General features: G+C 50.5%; 1 protein-coding gene across 4 annotated transcripts in view; it reads left to right on the top strand.

Moving 5' to 3' along the window:
• Positions 1-2103: 2103 nt before the first annotated feature.
• The window catches only part of NR3C1 (nuclear receptor subfamily 3 group C member 1), a 66175-nt gene continuing 54871 nt past the window's right edge, over positions 2104-13407 (top strand). For 3 of the 4 annotated variants that reach the window (XR_014618858.1, XM_084295400.1, XM_084295398.1), the window contains exons 1-2: positions 2104-2253; positions 4234-5423. Coding sequence is in view for 3 of the 4 variants with exons in the window: in XM_084295400.1 (XP_084151526.1) it covers positions 4237-5423 (1187 nt within the window). In the remaining variant the exon portion in view is untranslated. Of the gene's footprint in view, positions 2254-3167; positions 3243-4233; positions 5424-13407 lie in introns of those variants that run through there. The other variant, XM_084295399.1, reaches the window with a different exon arrangement.

The following is a 13407-nucleotide window of genomic DNA, read 5'->3' as shown; positions in this document are numbered from 1 at the left end:
TGACTTCTCTATTTCCCTTGAATGGGAAGAAGTGTTTCCTGTTAGCTGTAAATTCATTGCATCATTCAAAAAGCACAAGACAGTTCTGAGTGCTATTTTAAATATCCCTTTCAAAAATCCATTAGATTAAGGGGGATTGCAGAGGAATATCTAGATTTTTAGAACCATTTTTCAGATGTACAACATAAATTATTAAAATATTAACACAGTGTGCATTTATTTTGCAGATCACGTAACATATATCAGTATCTTCCAAAAGTCAGTGTTGCACTAAAAAAAAAAAGCTCATTAGTTAAAAATGAAGGGCAGAATAATTGTGCTTTTGAAACATTGCTTTTACTTGGCCTTTTCTTTCCCTTCCTGGTACAAGAATACCCAAATTTGGATTTAAATAGCTGGAAAGACAAAAACCTATCTCATTAACGTAACCTGTATTATGCAAAGTGATTTATTGGGTACAATACTAACTATTTCTAGATGCTAACAGCCTGTCAACACACTTCTGGTACAAGCATTATCTGGTCATCATCTCCAAGCTCATTTAACTGTTCTTAATCAGAACAATCGATACAAACATAAAAGGGCAACCACCACCCTTCCCCTCCATCACCTATTTTTTTTCCAGTTCCAGGGAAAGCCAAAAACGCGAGGCTCACTTCTGCCCTGAAAGCGCAACCTGTTCCCTCTGAGCTTTCCCCACTTCTCCAAGGCAGCAGAATTTTCTACTTTGCTGTTTTATTTCATCGGTATTTTTAACTCCTGGACCACTTCCTCAGTGACAATTTCTGGGCTTTTCTTGTCCAGGAATCTGTCAGGAATGAGTGAGTGGTGAGGCAGCGTTGTCCCACCAGCGAGCAGACTGAACCGCTGCGGATGTTGCACCCCCAGCGCTTCATCCTCCTGATGCCTCTGCATCTAAATCCAGCTCCGGATCTGCGGAATGCCTAGCTGCTTCTCTCAAACTGGCACAATCTGGGAGCCTCTTAGGGAGATGCTACCGTGATTGGTGAGGTTGAGGCACTCTGCCCGAGGGACACAGCTGTGCCTTCAGTGCTCGCAGCGGGACAGTGCCTCCTGCCCTGTGCCCTGGGCTACTCCGGGGGCTTCAAGCCCTTCAATCCCTTCCGACGGCCACGGGCTCGGGCTCACCCCTTCCACCCCAGCCCCTGCCCGCATCTCGAGCGCTTTTTTGACCTGGAAGGCGCCTTTCCCATGACTTTTCGCCGTCTTTCGGCGCCCCCCCGGCCCGTTCCCCCCCGCTCCTCTCTCCCCGCCCGGCTCAGTGCAGGTGAGCGCGGCCCGGGGGCGAGACCCGCGGCCGGCTGCGCGGTGGGGCCGGGGGGAGCCGGGCCGGGGGGACCCCTCCTGAGCCCCTCAGCCCTCGGGGGGAGCCACCTCCAGATCACGGCCTCCCCCCCGGCTCAGGGCAGTTGGGGCAGTGCAGGGGGGCGAGAAGCGGGGCGGCCCCGCCGGCAGCACGGGGCTGGAGGCGGCCGTCGGGGGGGACGGGACGGGACGGGACGGGACGGGACGGGGCGTGCGGGCGGCCCCTGGGAGCCCGAGCGGCGGCTGCAGTTGCCGTCCTCAGCCAACAGGTCGCACCGTTCCCCCTCGCTTGAGCCCGGCGGGCGCTGCCCCGCGGTGAGGGGCGCGGAGCCGAGCCGGGCCGGGCCGTGCTGAGCCCGGAGGGGCAGGGAGCGGAGCGGAACGGAGCGGGCGCTGCCGCCCAGCCTCCATGTGCCCGCCGCCTCCGGAGCCGCCGCACGTCGGGGGGGAGGCGGGCGGCGGGAGGGGGAGGGGACGAGGCCGCCGCCGTCCTCCATTTTGTGGCTGGGGCTGGGGCAGAGCCGCGCCGGGCGGGCAGGGGAGGGAGGGAAGGGAAGGAAAAAGGGACAGAAGGGGCGGGCAGCGAGGGAGCAAAGTCTGCGGCGGCAATTAGCGCTAATTAGCGGAGGGGGCGCCGCGGCGGAGGGAGAGAGGGAGAGAAGGAGGAAGGGGGGGGGGGAGGGAGAGAGGGAGAGGGAGGGAGGGGCGGGGACTCGGGCAGGGGCTCGGGCCGGTGGGAGGAGGAAGGGGGGGGGGGGGAAGCGGGCGCCCGCCGCCGCGGCTCCAGGAGGGGCGGCTGTTTACTTCCTCCGCCCGCGCCCCTTCCACCCTTCCTGCCGCCCCACGGCTCCCCCAGGCCGCCCCCGGCCGCGGGGCCGCGATGGCAGTGGGCGGCTGAAGGAGCCCCAGCGCCCCCCCCTGGACGAGGTAAGGAGGGGCGGCGGCGGAGGGGGGGGGGGTCCCGCGGGAGGGGGAGGTTTGGGGGGGGGGCGTCGAGGGTGCAGCCCCCCGAGGGCAGCGCGGCGGGCAGGGGGGTGCCGGCAGAGGGGGCTCGGCGGGAGCCCCCCCGAGGCTGAGCTGGGGGGGGGAAGCGGAGGGGTTGGGGTCGGGGGCTAGGGCTGGGGCTGCGCGACCCCCGCCCGCCGAGCGGCCCCGACGGGAGGGTGCAGGGGGAATGGGGGGGGGATTTGGAGCCCGCTGCGGGGCGCGCAGGCAGCCGTGGGCTGTGCCGGGTTTGCAGAAGTGGGTGTGCCAGCGCCACGGCTCAACAGGTCCCGACACATTGCTGCCAGCAGGCTGCTGCGCGGGGCAGCCCCCGCCGCCGTGTGCTTTGGGGCGTCTGGCGGCTCCCTTTGCGGGTGTCCCCCCCCACACACGCACACCTCGAGGGGGACCCGTGCCCCCGACGGAGCTCCCAGCCCTGCGGGGCCGCCGCTGTCGCTGTCCCTGTCCCTTTTGGGGGGGAGCCTCGGCCCCACCGCCCCTGCCCGAGGGCACCGCAGCCCCCCCCCAGGCCCCCCGGCTGCCAGGGGCCGGCCCCCAGCCCCCCCCCCAGATCCTCCCCGATGGCCGCGGCTCGGCTCGGGGCTGGGGCCGGCGGCCTCGGGCCCGTTTTGCGCCGCGCGGTGCGGGCCGGGCTCGGGGGCGGCTGTCGGGGGGCGCAGCCCCTGCCCTAGGACGGGAATAGGGGCAGAGAGACCCCCCCCTGCTCGGGGCCTCCGGGCGGGTCGCGCCTGGGGAAGTTCCCCCCGGGCCGGCTGCAGCCGGGGCCACCTTAAAATATTTTTTTTCTTTTTTTTTTCTTTTTTTTTTTTTTTTTTTCCACGCGGAGACTTTGTGCCTCTCGCAGCCTTCGCCTTGGCGCACGGAAAGCTGCGGCTTTCGGCGGAGCGGAGCGGGGCGGCCGCCAGGACGAGGTGAGCTCCTGGGGTGCCCCCCCCCGGGGCCGGGGGGGGGGTCCTGGGGCTGCCCCCTCCCCTCCTGGCGGCCCCTCGCAGCCGGCTGCAGGCAGCGGGCGAGCGGCACGGAAAGTTTGCATACGAATTTACAGCCCTTCCCCAAATATTTGTGCTCCCTGCTGGAAATAAATGTAGTAAACACAAGCAGATGAAACCGACGGGGTTTGTCTCCGGCGCTAGATGTCTTTCGGGGAGGGGTGACGAGCTCCTAAAGTTTGTGGAGGTGATAAAAATCCTGCTTTAGTTTGGGTTGGGTTTTATTTATAAACGTGGACTTGTTTACAGAACCGCATTGACTTCGTTTCGAGGCTCACAAGCTGCGTTTTGAGCCGGACTTAGGCAGGGTTTTGAGGTGTGGAGGTTGTGGAGCTACTGGAAAATAGCAAATTGTTTGGATTTTGGCTGGCTGGTAGATACAGAGCTGGGTTAGGGGCTGCTTCTGCCTGCCGTGAGCGATGCATCAGGACCTGCAGGGAGAGGGGAAACCAGCTCGTAAACGTGGTAGATAGCTTCGCTCCTTCCCTGCTTGAGAAGCATTACATACGAGGGGAAGTTACCTTCTGAAATTTGTGGATTGGGTACTTCAACAACTCGTACACTTCCTTGCTTGCTAAGGTGGCTAACAGAGCTCGAGAGGGTGTTCAGAAAGCTGTCCTACGTTGCAGTCCGATTCTGAGTTGTGTGCAGGCAGACTTACTGCTCCATCCGGGCTTAGCAAAGCTTTATATAAAAAAAAAAAAATCATGTTACCACTCAGCTATGAACAAAAACCAAAACCAGTGGGTTTGGGAAAGATGTGGCACACATCCGTTTGTAACTTGACTTGCTGCGCTCGCGTTCTCCAAGTAGTTAAACGAGGGTCACTGGGCTAATGATTTGGACTTTTTTTAATTCTGTTATTAAAATATCCTTCGTGTGCTAACTTTGAATGCTTGTTATCTTTTTATAGCTAATGTTGAAAGTAATGGATTCCAAAGAATTGCTTAACTCGTCAGATCAAGACGAAACTTGGAAAAATGTGCTCATCAGTACCAAAGGAGGGATTGTGATGGACTTTCATCCACCCTTCAGGGGTGGAGCTCCTGTGCAAGCCCCTGTATCTACATCTCCTCTCCCTGTGTCTTCTCAGTCAGATTCCAATCAGCAACCTGCTCTGGCTGATTTTTCAAAAGGATTAGTAAACAATGTGCCTCAGCCAGACCTCTCCAAGGCAGTGTCACTCTCCATGGGACTGTATATGGGTGAAACAGATGCAAAAGTGATGGGAAATGACCTTGGATTTTCGCAGCAGGGCCAAATTGGCATCTCTTCTGGAGAAACGGACTTCAGGCTCCTGGAAGAAAGTATTGCAAGCTTGAACAAGTCCTCGAGCCTGGCAGAGGACGCAAAGGGAGCAGCATCTTCTGAGGTGCCGCTGGAGCCGGATTTCCCCGGCATGGCTGGCCGCAGCGTCCCCTTAGAGCCGGGAGCGTCAGTCCAAAGCCAGGTTGGCTCTAATGGTGGCAACTTGAAATTATTCTCTGAAGACCAAAGCACCCTGGATATTCTCCAGGACTTAGAATTGCCACCAGTATCGCCTGGCAAAGAGCCAAATGGGAGCCCGTGGAGGCTTGACCCGTTGCTCGATGACGGTGGCTTGCTGTCCCCGATATCCGCAGACGATGCGTTTCTCCTGGAAGGAAATTTGGGGGAAGACTGCAAGCCTCCTATTTTGTCTGACACTAAACCTAAAATTAATGACCGTGGTGACCTTTTACCCAGTTCCAAAATGCCAATGCCTCAAGTGAAAACGGAAAAGGAAGACTTCATTGAACTCTGTACTCCTGGCATAAAGCAGGAAAACATGGGCCCAATTTATTGTCAGGCAAATTTCTCTGGGTCTAATCTGCTGGGTACTAAAGTCTCTGCCATATCTATCCATGGTGTCAGTACCTCTGGGGGACAAATGTATCACTATGATTTAAATACTGCATCGCTCTCTCAGCAGCAGGATCAGAAACCAATTTTTAATATCATTCCATCTCTTCCTGCCGGTTCAGAAAATTGGAATAGGTGCCAGGGATCAGGGGATGAGACTTTAGCTCCTTTGGGAACGCTCAACCTTTCTGGCAGACCTGCTTTCTCTAATGGCTATTCAAGGTAATTAGTTTTTGTTTCTCTTTATTAAAATGTTACAAGTATGTTTAGCACAACTGCATGCAAGCTGGCTTTCCCATTTTTTTTTCCCCCTCCGCGTCGATCGTCGCTTTGTCATGCGTTGCGTGCGGCTGCCTGATGGAGGATCACCGATGTGTGGTTCTTACATTGCTCGGCAGCAATTTGCACCGGGTGCTCGACTCCGGGTGTGAAAGGGAGGAAATGAGGAGGGGAGCTGACAGGCTTTAAAAAATAAAAATAAATCTAAAATGTGTCCTAAGGGGAAAATTGAATACGTGGTGGAAGGATCCACGCACAAGGCAGTATAGAGGGAAGTATTTAAGTGTATACAAAAGCTACTTCATTCTCAAGGGTTAGAGGATAAATCACTGTGGTGTTCTTTTTCCCCCCTAGTGTTACTTAAATGTTAAGCACAAAAATAACTTGGTTGCTGGGTAAATTTCTAGAATTACATTTAAGCTGAAGTAGAGTTTTAGCTTTGCTTGGTATTGCATTTACCTTACATGGACAACAAGATTCCAAGTAGGAAATACTCAGCAGTTCGTTTAATAACTGCATTTAAAGAGATAAGAGTATTTGCAGTAAGATTTAAACATACCTGAAATTTAACTCTTACGGAGAGCGGGAGGAGGGCTTGCTTATGGGTGGCTTTCTAGGGGGAGGGTGTTCTGAGGGATCCGGCGAGTGTGTGTTTGTAGTAGGGTTTTCTCCAGCTGATTCAATAGCACGGATATTGAAGTGCAAGACTTTGCCGTTCTGGAGTAAACACAGCAGTGGCAGCTTTCTCAATGGGTAGCTGTTTGTGTCTCCTCTCGCAGTCGGAGGACAGGTTCTGATTTCAGCCCGAACGCCTAGTGGTGTGTTTTTCTTGGCTATTCCGTGTTTAACATAGCCTTGCACAAGCACGGTGTTCGGTCTCGATTGAGGAAGAGTTTTGTGGTGTGATTCAGTGAAGTGTTAGAAAATGGCTCTTGAAGCCCAAATGCATAAAACCAGTAATTGTAGGCTTTTAATGAAGTATCTGTTTTAACTTTCTTTTTTTATTGTCCCACTGACAATCGATCCCCAGAGTGTTAACTGCCCGTCTCCTTGCACGTTGCTAGCTCTGGTTTCCCACGGCTGAAATGAGATATATGAGCATTCCTTGGGCGCTTCAGGAAGACAACTTTTAATTTGCTTTCATTCTAAATTTCTGGAGTAGTTTTTGATTTTTGTAGCTGAGACGTGTTTTGCTTTGGTGACGTATTTAGAGCAAGCTGTAAGGTAGGGAAACCAGGAAGGACAATCAGAGTTTATGGAGAAATCCCATTTTGATGTATGAATATTGAATGTGCCTTATCACTTATTTTGACAGTAGAAATCCTTTGTACTTACCTTTTGCATAACCAGTCCGCCTTCCATGTTGTTTTTCATTGGTTTTATGTTTGTGTGTGTTTTTCCCATATATTTATCTTTAATGACAATCATTACAAAATCCGTATCAAAGCAAGAACAACTATTTCTGGGGTTGGGAGATGAATGTCAGAGCAGATCCCACGTACAGAATGGAAACAGCACTTCTGAGAATTTTTGTAAAGTTCATGCATTGTTTTTATTTTACAGAACTATTTAGAACCGAGCGCAGTCATATTTGAACGGTTTACACACAAATGTTTGTCAGGCTTTGGGGAATTTCATAAACAGCAGCTTTACATGCTTTGTTTCTGATAGTCTTGTGATGAAAAACCCACTCAAGCTCCTAATGTGTACAGAATATATCTGATCCTAGAGTAAAAAGGACAGCAGTGCTAGATGTTATCGGTGCTTTTATGAAGCAATTTTGGGGAGTGTGCTCAATGTGTTTTTATTGGAGCTGCCTAGGCACTGATAGCAGGCGCTATCGAGAGCCCGCAGCGACCCGCGGTGCAGCTCCTGCCGTGGCAGAAGGAAGGAGCATCTGAAGGCTCAGGTCTGCCCCGACCGCGGCGTGGTACTGACAGCGTTCCTCTGCAGGTTCCTGCTTCCTGCAAGGCTGTTTCGTATTTAAAGCTTGCTTTTGTCTTATTTAAGATAATGGATTATTTTTCCTCAATTTGAGGAATGTGTAAAAGGATTGGGGGGGCTCAGGTTGAGTTTTGCTTAAAAATGCTTTGTTTCCAGAGTTCATGGAAGCTGTTCTAATTTCCCACTGATTTTTTTATGAATAGATTAAAACTACAAATCCAATTCTAAAACCAACATTGTTTGCTTTCGCTTTTTTTTTTTTTCCTTATGATAGGGGCAACCCCATCTTCTTTTTAAAATAACTTTGAGATGCTAGTGAAGTCTAGGGTTTGAAACAGGAATTCTTTCTTCCTAAACTGTGTCAGAAATATTTGGTCTAAGCTGACTTAGCTGTAGTTGATACAGGGTAGATTTGTTTATTTCGCCTACAGAAGACTTAACGAAATTGGCATGCTCACTGCTTGTTCCAGAAACAAAGGAAGAGCTATCTTGCAGGGTTCCTGTGGTTGGTTTTTTGGGGTTGTTTTGTTTTTTTTTTTCTTTATGGTACTGATTCTGTGAGATGAGGGCTGGGATTGCTAAACTTCAGTTTCCGGTAGGAAGCATTTCCTAGTGCTGGTGGTCTTATTTACTGTTCAGAAATGTTAATTAGGTACTAAATGTGTGGGTGAAAAGCTACAGTTCTCTCCTGGTGTTCAGGTAGTGTTTACCTTTCCTGCTTTAAAGGAAAGCGTGTAACATCTCTTTATAGATGTGCAGTCTGAAATTTGCCATGCAATTTTTAAGTGATTTTTTTTTCCTGAGGAGAGCACAGCAAGCCCTCTCTAATGAGGTACGTGATCGTCAGGGCTGAAAAAAACGATCGGTTTCACCACGAGAAGTGGAAAGTATCCTGAAGTTAACGCAGATAGCCCACAGAACGCAAACTTTAGAACTTTGCTCCAAATGAATGAATCGGCAGAAGTCCCGGTGCTGCCGGCGGCACCTCGGGGCCGTGGCGAGGCTTCGGTGCCCGTGCGGGTGTGCAGGAGCCTGAGCAGCAGGACAGGCTCGGGGCTGGCTCCCAGGGGTGGCTTTGGCGAGGTCCCTGCTGCCCAAGGAAGATCTGGATCGATGAGAAGGCAGCAGGTCAAGGGATCAGTGGACAGGAGGATCAGGAAAGGAGGCCGATGGCGAGAATTTGCCGTAGGTTTGCTTTGATAGAAGAAATGGGTCAGTATCTGAAAGAGGAGCAAAGCAAGCCACAAGGTTTTGGTAAATGCCTCGCTGAAGAATTTGAGGTTTTGATGGTGTCTGGCTCTAACCTGGGATTACTGGTGGTTTACTGCATAAATGCCAGTGAAATCTGTTAAATTTCGGGGAATGATTTTAGCGCCACATGCTCGCAGGACTCTGCAGTAATGGATTTAATGCATATACCACTCAGCTTTTTTATTCCTCTGACTTCCTGGAGATGTGGCTTGTTGGGGGGGGGAGTGGAAGACGAGGAGAAGCCATGCAGCAGCGCGGATTTTTTTTTCTTTCTTAGCCTACAGCCAGAATTTACAAAAACTGGGCCCCACTGGCAGCGTTACGGCTTCTAGTATTACATTTGAAATCATTCCTAGTGCTCCAGCTTGTGGGGGATAAGGATCATTAAGGAGGTTTAAGGAAGGGCGAGAGCTGCGAGAAGCCATGGAAGAGGAGGAGAGTCTTTTTTGGGGGGAAGCTCTGCTGGTCGGCTGCAGCCAGGAGAGCTGGTGGGTCACAGCTGCCTAGCTGGGAGCCGCTTTGGGCTCGGACATTTTACTCGAAGGAAGGGGAAAGCAGGGATCGCTTGCTAGAGATGGCAAAGGTCAGTTGTCCGTTTGTCTTACCTCATTGTTTCGGGCTGGCTTTCGGCCAAGGCCGGTGGCTTGGCGCGGCCGAGCGCGGTGCTTTAAATGTTGTCTGACTCAGCAGTGTGCAATGTATGGCACATTCTGAAGCGTGCCGTACTTCATCATTTTATTTTGACACAAAACCCGGACTCGTTATTTGGAGGGCTTGCTCCAGGGTTTGTTAGCCTGTGTTGTGATTTGTCAGCCTAGTGTAACTCTGGGGTCAGGCTTTGCGTTCTGGAAATGCGCAGCGAGGAGGTTACCTGTTCTGTCAGGAGGGCCTGAGTTAGGGGTGTCCCGCAGCATATGGTGAAAGGTGCTGTGAGAGTGAAGGTAGCTAGATAAACCATAGCTCACATCAGATATAATCCACTTCTTCCCATTTAAAATGATCCATTCAGCTGGCTGGTAGCTGAGTAGGCTTCTGTGAGTCCAGCCCAAATTGGTAACTTCTACTAATTTACACCCCCTATAATGACCTTGGTTTCAGTCCCAGTTCCAGCTTGTGAAACACAAGTTGATTTTTGTTTTCCGTTGCATATTTGTGTGTTACGTATCTTAAACAGTAGTTGAACCCCACTGTACTCAAAGGCGGGCAGTAAAAGCAAGGCTGTAGTTTAAGGCAGCTCCTGATGAATCTTCTCATCGATGTGAAATAGACGCCTCACCAAGTCCTGCGTCATCTATTTACTGTGTTAAAGATCAGGGCTTTACACAGAGGGGGGAACTGTGCTGGGGCTGCAAACATCCCTTCTTACTTTGGCTGTTACTGCCCAGTTACTGTATTGTTGAAAATAATACAGTAACTGGGCAGTCAGAGGGGCGAGCCGTTCCGTGCGTAGCTGTAACTGCAAACTGGAGCTAGCTGTGTGTTGTAAAGGCTTGCCAAGTCCTCCTCTCTCTTCCTGGGCTTCCCTTTTACCGCCACCACATACCAGGTGGGCTGCTGGGGGGCTTCCTTTAATTTTTTTTTGAAATGCTTCCTAACTTTGAGTAGTGAAGATCCTGGAGGAGCAGCTGGCAGCGCTGGCTGAGCGATGCGATGCGCACGCCACAGTTTGACTGTTCCTGTTTGCTACACCTCAAACACAAGAGAGGCTGCTGCTCCCATTCCCTTCCCAGATTCAGTGCCTGGGTTCACCAGAGTTGTTCCCTGGTGCGTTTGCTTAAGCCAGCTGAGTTGGTGGGGCTGTTCCAGCAATGAGAGCTCTGCAGTTGGTCCAAAAGGTGGTGGGAAAGGCGGTGCTGGTCCCAGCGTGTCTGGGCTGAAGGGGGCTGCCTTCGCAGCTCCTTCGTGGCCTCGTTCGTCCGATGTGGTTCGGGAGGATGGAGGCTGGGTTATTTGACCAGTTTGAATCGCCGGGTATGCTGGTTGCAAACATTTTCGCAACGCTTCTTTACCTGTTCTTCATTGATGCACAAAGCTCAGTGGAGTAAGAGATCATCTTTTAATTCCATTAGCCTTTTACCTATGGTATGCTAGGCATCGAAATAAGCTGTTACTTTTTTTTTTTTTTTTTTTTTTTTTTTCAGTAATCAGTGGCTTCTGGATTTTTTCAGAATGCTTTTTGGAGCAAATGCAAGATTCAGTGCTGGCACGTTAGTCTGAGGTGTGATGTGAGCAGTTCTCTTAGGGCGCTTTGTTAGACCTCCTGGCCGGAGCAGTGTCTGTCCTTGTGCCGCTGGGCAATAGATCAGGGGCTTGCCCACCAGCTTACAGGAGGGGGCAAGGACTCAGCACTCGGACACTGGCCTGGGAGAAAATGAATGTGTGTCTCTTGTTAGTAGCTTTTCCCCTCACAAGCCCCTTGTTTCTGGAATATTACTAGATCTAATTGTATTTTATTTTTTTTTTCCCTAAAGGGTACATTAAGGCTGACTAAGCAGATACTGTGCCACTGATGTGCTGGGATAACATAATTCATTCGTTCTGCAAAGCGTTCCAAAGTTGTCATTGTTGAGATTTAAAAAAAAAAAAAAAGTATTAATGAAATCCTGTTCTCAACCCAAGAGCTTTACAATTACCTTGTTTTTGTGTTATTAAAATATCTGATGGTGTGTAGTCTCCAGCATAGAGAAATTAACTTTAAAATGCATTCATAAAAAAATCAACTTAGATTTGTTTCTGTGTTTCTAAGAACAGTTAGGTGTGGAGCTGGATAACAGCTGGGAAGAATGTGTAACCATACAGTACTTTGTACAACAGATCCAGAGAGTTTGTTGTGTTAAGCTCTTTGATTTTTATAGACTTTGTCTCCCAGACACTGTCAGTATACATGAATTTAATCTCATAATTTGCTGAAGTGTTGAAGCATTGCATCATTAGGTACACAGATTATGTGGAGTACTCACGACAGGTTTTCTGACTGATTCACGTAGTGTGAAACCCATTTATAATACAGTATTTGCCTAAATAACCAAGATACTCGTAGGCCAGGAGTTAATCCCATTCTGTATGCTGGGTTCGGGAAATTATGCAAAGACACTGCGGGTTGGTAGCCCCATCTCCATGGGATGGAAGTGAACCGGGATGGCTGCAGTAGGTGACACGCACACAAAATTACAGTAATTCCTTTCAGCTCGTTGCCTTGTCGCTGACTTCGCGTCAGCTAGGTTCAGCTGTCCTTGGGACAGAAATGAAACGGAGCAATCAAGTTGCTGTGCCCACGGGCAGGAGGCTGAGTGGAACCGCGGCAGCAGCGGGAGGCTGTGTGGCACGGCGAGCTGGGGTGAGCGAGTGTTCGTCCAGAAGCAGCTGGGCTGGGAGCTCAATTTAGTCCAATTACTCTCTCCCAGAGGCTTTTCTTCTTGCCTCATCTTTGCTGTGAAGGTGTCACGTTTTGGACCAGCTTCCTATGCCCGTAGCTGATTCAGCTGGTGCTAACTCTACCGAGAAACTTTCTGCCAGACTTCTTTCCCTGGCTGAAACAACATCTTCGTGTGTTAAAGCTCTGTACTGCATCGCGGGAAATAGGATCGTGTTCACACAGTGACAAAAGCACATCCCTCTGCCTTGCTGGCCTGTGCCGCCGTCTCTGTCACTTGGGCTCCGAGGTCCCGGAGCGCAGCAGAGCTCGGGGTAACCGCGGCCTCGTGAGCTCCTGCACGTGGGGCTGAGTTTGGCAGCGTAGCTGATGTCAGGATTTTCTGGCTGCTCTTGGAAGTGAGAATTAAGTTTAGATCCCAGTACGCCACGCTGCTTATCCAGGGTATCACGGGGAGTGTAATATTAATGGCTCCTTAAATCAATAGTCACTACAACTGGGGGAATTTCTGGAGGAAGCAGTGCTCCTCTATCAAATCCATCTTGACATCTTGCAGAGTACATTTCTGTACCAGCCAACTGCTTTCTTAATATAGCCCGTATCAATTTGTTATAATTAAAGCTCACGATTCCATCTGTACCTATGGATTCACACTCCATGTTAAGTCTTCCTGGAAAGTTAAATCCCGGTGCACTGTAAATCTGAATGTCTAGTGAGCTGCTGCCGTGTTTTTGGAGGCGTGATGTAATGTGCAAGTTCTACTTTCTGTTCAAAGATCTCAATTCTCCCGAAATGTCAGAGGTCAAGCTGCATTTGAGAAACAAGTTCCAAAATAATAATAATGCCATTCTTGAATTGAGTTCAGTGCTGCTGTAATTTAGTGAAGAAACCGAGTTCCACAGCGGGTTTCTCCAGTAGTACGCTCTCCATACAATTTGCAGTAATTTGCACGGTTACCCCGTGTGTCAGGAAACAGCTGGAAATGGTGATTGCGTTCGTGCATCATGGTCACAGAAGATTTAATATGGAACTTCTTAGCAGCCGAGTGCAATTTACTCAGCTTTACTCAGATACTTCACATTTCTGGTTACTTTTGTTTTAGGTAACAAGTTTTAAGTAATGCTCAGGGCTCTAGTTTTGGAGCTCTCCTTACCTAAAGGCTCTGTTGTGGTAGACTTCTGCGTTATATTAGAAACTTCTTTTTTCTTTTTTTTTTTTTTCTGGCAGAGGACGGGGGGAAGCGTTGTTTCTTTGCGTGTGCGTACCTTTCTCACAGTATTTGCTTGCGTGCCTCGGCTTCCTGGAAGTGCTGCTGGAGGAGGCTGAAAGGCGATAACCTTGCTGTTCACCAGGAGCCTG

This window comes from Netta rufina (genome assembly GCF_964035555.1).
Source record: "Netta rufina genome assembly, chromosome: 14".
NCBI lineage: Eukaryota > Metazoa > Chordata > Aves > Anseriformes > Anatidae > Netta > Netta rufina.
The sequence above is the reverse complement of the archived record's forward strand: the minus strand, read 5'-3'. Positions and strand labels throughout refer to the sequence as shown.